Raw genomic sequence first — 4862 nt, forward strand, 5'->3', positions numbered from 1 at the left:
GATCCTCACAATGCTAAATCTCAAACTAGATATGTATTTCTTTATGGAAAAACAGTTATATCGTGGAAATCAGTAAAACAGACGATTACAACAACATCCTCCAATCATTCTGAAATACTAACTATCCATGAAGTTAGTAAAATATGCATGTGATTTCTCCCGATATAGTGAAGTTTTTTATCCCATCCGCCTATAGAGTAGGCATAGCCGAACCACGTAAATTTTTGTCTTATCTCTATTTATTTTTTTGCATATTTTATAGTAATAACAACATAATTTCTTGTATACCTAATTGTAAGTAATCTATTAAAACCAATCTCTTCTTTGGAATAGGAAAACCAAATGTAACCTCACAATTTATGAATAACAACATTCCATGTTACTACTAAATCTGTATAGATATCTTCATATACGAGTGTAGTGATATATTTTTTACATTATTTTAAAGGATCAAAATATTATTACATATAATATGTTGTGGGTTTCAAATTTTATGCAAAAATAAGTATTCATTTTTAGTTTTCTTTGATTGATTATGATAATCAATTAATTGGTAGAAATTTTAGTGTTTGACAATATGTCTTACATATATATATATATATATATATATTGATAGCCTAGCTTTGGTCCATTGGACTCACAGGTTTAACATCTCCATTTTTCACAGTTTTGTAAACCGGATCATGGAGGATGACTGGCTTAGGGACCTGGTGAAGCTGCTCATACTTGGTTACCCAAGATTCTGGGAGAAGCTTTAGGAGTTTTTCTCTAGGTAGCTGCCTTGGGATGTGGACATGGCTTGGGACAAAAGAAGTATCATAATTGACAAGGAGAGCATCTTGATTTTCCCGAGGGGCTGCCAAATCAAAAGAATGGTTCTGAAGTTTATAAATCATTTGATGATGGAGGATTGCTGCTATGAAATTAGAGATTTGGGGTGCTCCAATAATCTGAATCTGGACTTTAAGAGTAGTTCTCATATTGGGGCCAGAAAGGTGCAAACTCTTATAAAAGACATGTCATATAGTTGGAGTCCAAATCAATTTTATAAACCCAAGACTTCTCTATTACATTTGATGTGGGACTGACATTCTTCCTTACTCTAATTTATGATGTCTTTGTTAGAGTGCTCCTATGCACTTAATATCAAATGTAACGATGTTGGAACCAACTCTGATGAGGTAGTGTCCACTTTGATCCACTAGTATCACTTGTTTGTCCTATAAAAGGTGTTTCATGTAGTTGAAGTTCAAATCAATTTTATAAGTCCAAGATTTTTCTAATAAACATCTATGTGAGATTATATATGACACTAACTCAAGGAACGACCACACTCTATAATAAACAACAAGTTTATTCATTAGATATTTGCATCAACATTTCTCATGATCATTCCCATAAATAAGTTAAGACAAACTTAGAGCACTTCCATTGATGGGAGAGAATTGAATGTTTTTTCTTTAAAAAAAAAAAAAACATTCTAGTAAAAGAGAGAAAAAAATAGGGTCTACATGTCTAGTTATGGAAAAAAATATATTTTAAAATTTTAATCTTTCCAAAAAATTATAATTATTTTAAATTTAATTTTAACCCTTTCAAGATTCATATATTTTTTTTTAAAAGGTATAGAATAAAAAAATTTATTTAAATGTGTGAAATGATTTTTTATTTTTTATTTTTAGATTTCAAAATAATCACAAAAATAACTAGTTTTTTTTTTTTTTTTTTAATTTGGAGGCATTTGAAAGCACAACGAGCTCCTTTAATATATTAATTTAATTATTAAAATTGGTTACAAAAAAATTACCTCAAATATGATTACCAATTAAAAAAATTAAGCAAATTATTATAATGAGGTTTAAGTAATAATCAGTTAATATATGATACAATTTTAAAAATATTAATTATTATATTTATTATTTCATAAATATATTCAGTAAATACCTGTTGTTAAAATAATTTAATAATTTAATTATTATTAGTATTTGTAAAATATTAATTCTATTAATATTAGCAATTAGAAGAATTTATGAGGAGGTCTCAAAATGCAATCACTTTACTTATGTAGAGTTTTTTAAGTATTAATAATTTTATTTAATATCTCGTAATTAAATCATTTATTAACAATGATTATAGAAATTACTAATCCATTAATTTGTCAATTCAATCATTATAAAATTATTAATGCATTATTAATAGCAGCTAAAATACTAAATTATAAATTTGAATAAGAAAAAAGATTATGAAAAATATTAATTTAAGAGATAAATAACAAAATTATAAGAATGTTTATGGAATAATCAAACTAAATAAGTATAAAGGAGGATTGTTAATTTAAACCTAATACATAAAAATTATTTGAATGCACTATAGGAATATTTGACTTTTGTGCTAACTTCTTAAATAAACTAAATCAAAATTTTAACTTTGTAATATCTTTATATTACAGTCAAATTTACTCAGGAATGGAGTCCAATTTCATTATTTTTAAATTGTGACTTGGTCCTCATACTTAGGAACACAAATCCATTTCATATCTTACTTTCAAAAAGAGCTTTGTGCTTTCACTTTTTTGCTTTTGTTTTATAATATGATTGTTCATAATGCTAAAACAAGCCCAAGCACAGCTCAATTTTCACATGCTCAAATGTGTTCCTCAACGTCTCTGTTTTTTGACCGTGTCCGTCTCATAGCACACGCGGCGCTGCACTATTGCCCAAAATATAAAAGCCTCCCTAATAAAATCAAAACCCCCAAACCCCTCTTCCCATCATCCCATGTTATGTTTTGGCCAATAACATTGTAACAACATCGCCTCTCACCCGAATCACCACCGCCACCACCTTTTAATTCTCCAATTCAAAACCTGCGCTCGTCCTCCGCCATTCATTTGGCTTCTGGGTTCTTTCCATCTTGCGGGGGATTCTCGTCTCTGCGACAATGTATCCCAAGGTCGGCGACCTAGAGGCCGGAAACAATGGCCGCCTCTACCCCACGATGCTCGAGAACCCCCAGTTCCGGTGGGCCTTCATCCGAAAAGTTTACACAATTTTGTCCGTGCAGTTTCTTCTCACCGTCGGCGTCGCCGCTGGAGTCGTGTTCACCCCTCGCGTGTCGCAGTTCTTCGGGTTGACGAAGCCCGGACTCATCATCTACTTCGCCGTCGTCGTCTCTACCTTCATACGTATATACGAATTTCAATTTTCTGCGTTCTTTTCTTGGAATTTTTTTCCGGGTCTGTGAGAAATTAAGTTTTCTGGTTTATTATTGCGTGATAAGAGTTGTTTTGTGGGTGTGTAGTTGTCTGCATTCTGTCATGTTTCCACAACCGCCACCCGCTGAACTTTATCCTTCTCGGACTGTTCACAATCGCAATGGCGTTCGTCATTGGAATGGCTTGTGCTTTTACGCATGGTAAGATGTTTTGATAATCCTTATTTTTTATTCTCTCTCCCGCCCCCCCCCCCCCCCCCCCCCCCCCCTTCTCTTTTTCTTTTAATTTTTTAAAAAATAACTGAAGATCTTTAAAAAAAATTTAGTAACATAAATAGGCATTTTTACAGTGTAGAAATGAAAAAAGAAAATCAAAAATAAAAAAAAATCAAATGTAACCTAAAAAAAATTCATAATACGTTTTTTTTATTGCACAGAAATGAAGCAGAAAATCAAAAACTGACCTAAGAAATTCAACTAAATGGGCCTTAAGGGTGCGGACGAACTTGTATTTAGCATGGTTGCCGTTCCCAATTTCATTTTTCTGAAACATTCAATCATGTCTTGATTCAATTTTTTTTCAAGTCACCTTCAATGAGATAAAAAGAAATGACTCAAATGATTGCTGCATTTGGGGGTTGACCCACTTAATCCATGATTTCCTTACAATTGGTGAACAGGGAAGATTGTCATGTTGGCTGTAATTTTGACAAGCGTGGCCGTGGTCAGTCTCACCCTCTTCACATTCTGGGGTGCCTGGAGAGGCCTTGATTTTAGCTTCCTGGAGCCTTTTCTGTTCTGTGCATTCCTCATTCTCACGGCTTTTGTACTTCTTCAGGTCTCTCTCTCTCTCTCTCTCTCTCTCTCTCTCTCTCTCTCTCTCTCTCTCTCTCTCTCTCTCTCTCTCTCTCTCTCTCTCTCTCTCTGTGTTTTATGCTAATTAATTAATTGATTTGACATTAATAGTAAAGGAAAAAGGAAATGAACATGGGGGATGGATGGATGCAGGTGTTTTGGCCGATGGGGAAGTTGGGGCAAACATGCTATGGGGCGGCGGGAGCGATCATCTTCTCCGGCTATCTCATATATGACACAGACAACCTCATCAAGCGCTTCGACTATGACCACTACGTTTTGGCTTCCGCCACCCTTTACACCGACATCATCAACATCTTCTCCATGCTCCTCACTATGTTGAGGGGCTGATCCCTTTCCGCCCCAGGCCTCCGCTGACTTAACTTACCCTTTTGGCCTGCTGCTCCGCTTTCCCCTGTCCTGCTCTGTTCTACGTGTCTTGCCCATCTCCCATTAATTTATATGCGTTCAAGCATGTAGAAATTGATTGATATATATTGTAACATTGAATATTATATATACTTGATTCTTTTATAATATCCAAATACTTATCACCACTCCTTCTGACTATCATGAAAAATAACTCATACAAAATACTTGTGCCCCCTTCGTTCCACCATTCCTTCTGACTATCATAAAAAATAACTCATAAAAATACTTGTTCCTTTTGACTATTTACCAGTAGGCAGGTTGTACTAAGTTCTTTATAGATTCATCACTTAAATCCTACAATCAATCTTGATTTACAAATTCTAAGGTGAAATTGAAATTTATGTGAGGTATTCATCAATGGG

General features: G+C 33.7%; 1 protein-coding gene across 1 annotated transcript; it reads left to right on the plus strand.

The window, feature by feature from the left end:
• Positions 1-2755: 2755 nt before the first annotated feature.
• LOC131151735 (protein LIFEGUARD 4-like) lies at positions 2756-4605 on the plus strand. The gene is made up of 4 exons (XM_058103131.1): positions 2756-3184; positions 3301-3414; positions 3894-4051; positions 4222-4605. Exons 1-4 carry the CDS (start codon positions 2941-2943, stop codon positions 4417-4419), a joined length of 714 nt encoding a protein of 237 aa, XP_057959114.1. The 5' UTR covers positions 2756-2940; the 3' UTR covers positions 4420-4605.
• Positions 4606-4862: the final 257 nt, after the last annotated feature.

This window comes from Malania oleifera, chromosome 3 (genome assembly GCF_029873635.1).
Source record: "Malania oleifera isolate guangnan ecotype guangnan chromosome 3, ASM2987363v1, whole genome shotgun sequence".
In the NCBI taxonomy this organism is placed as follows: Eukaryota; Viridiplantae; Streptophyta; class Magnoliopsida; order Santalales; family Ximeniaceae; genus Malania; species Malania oleifera.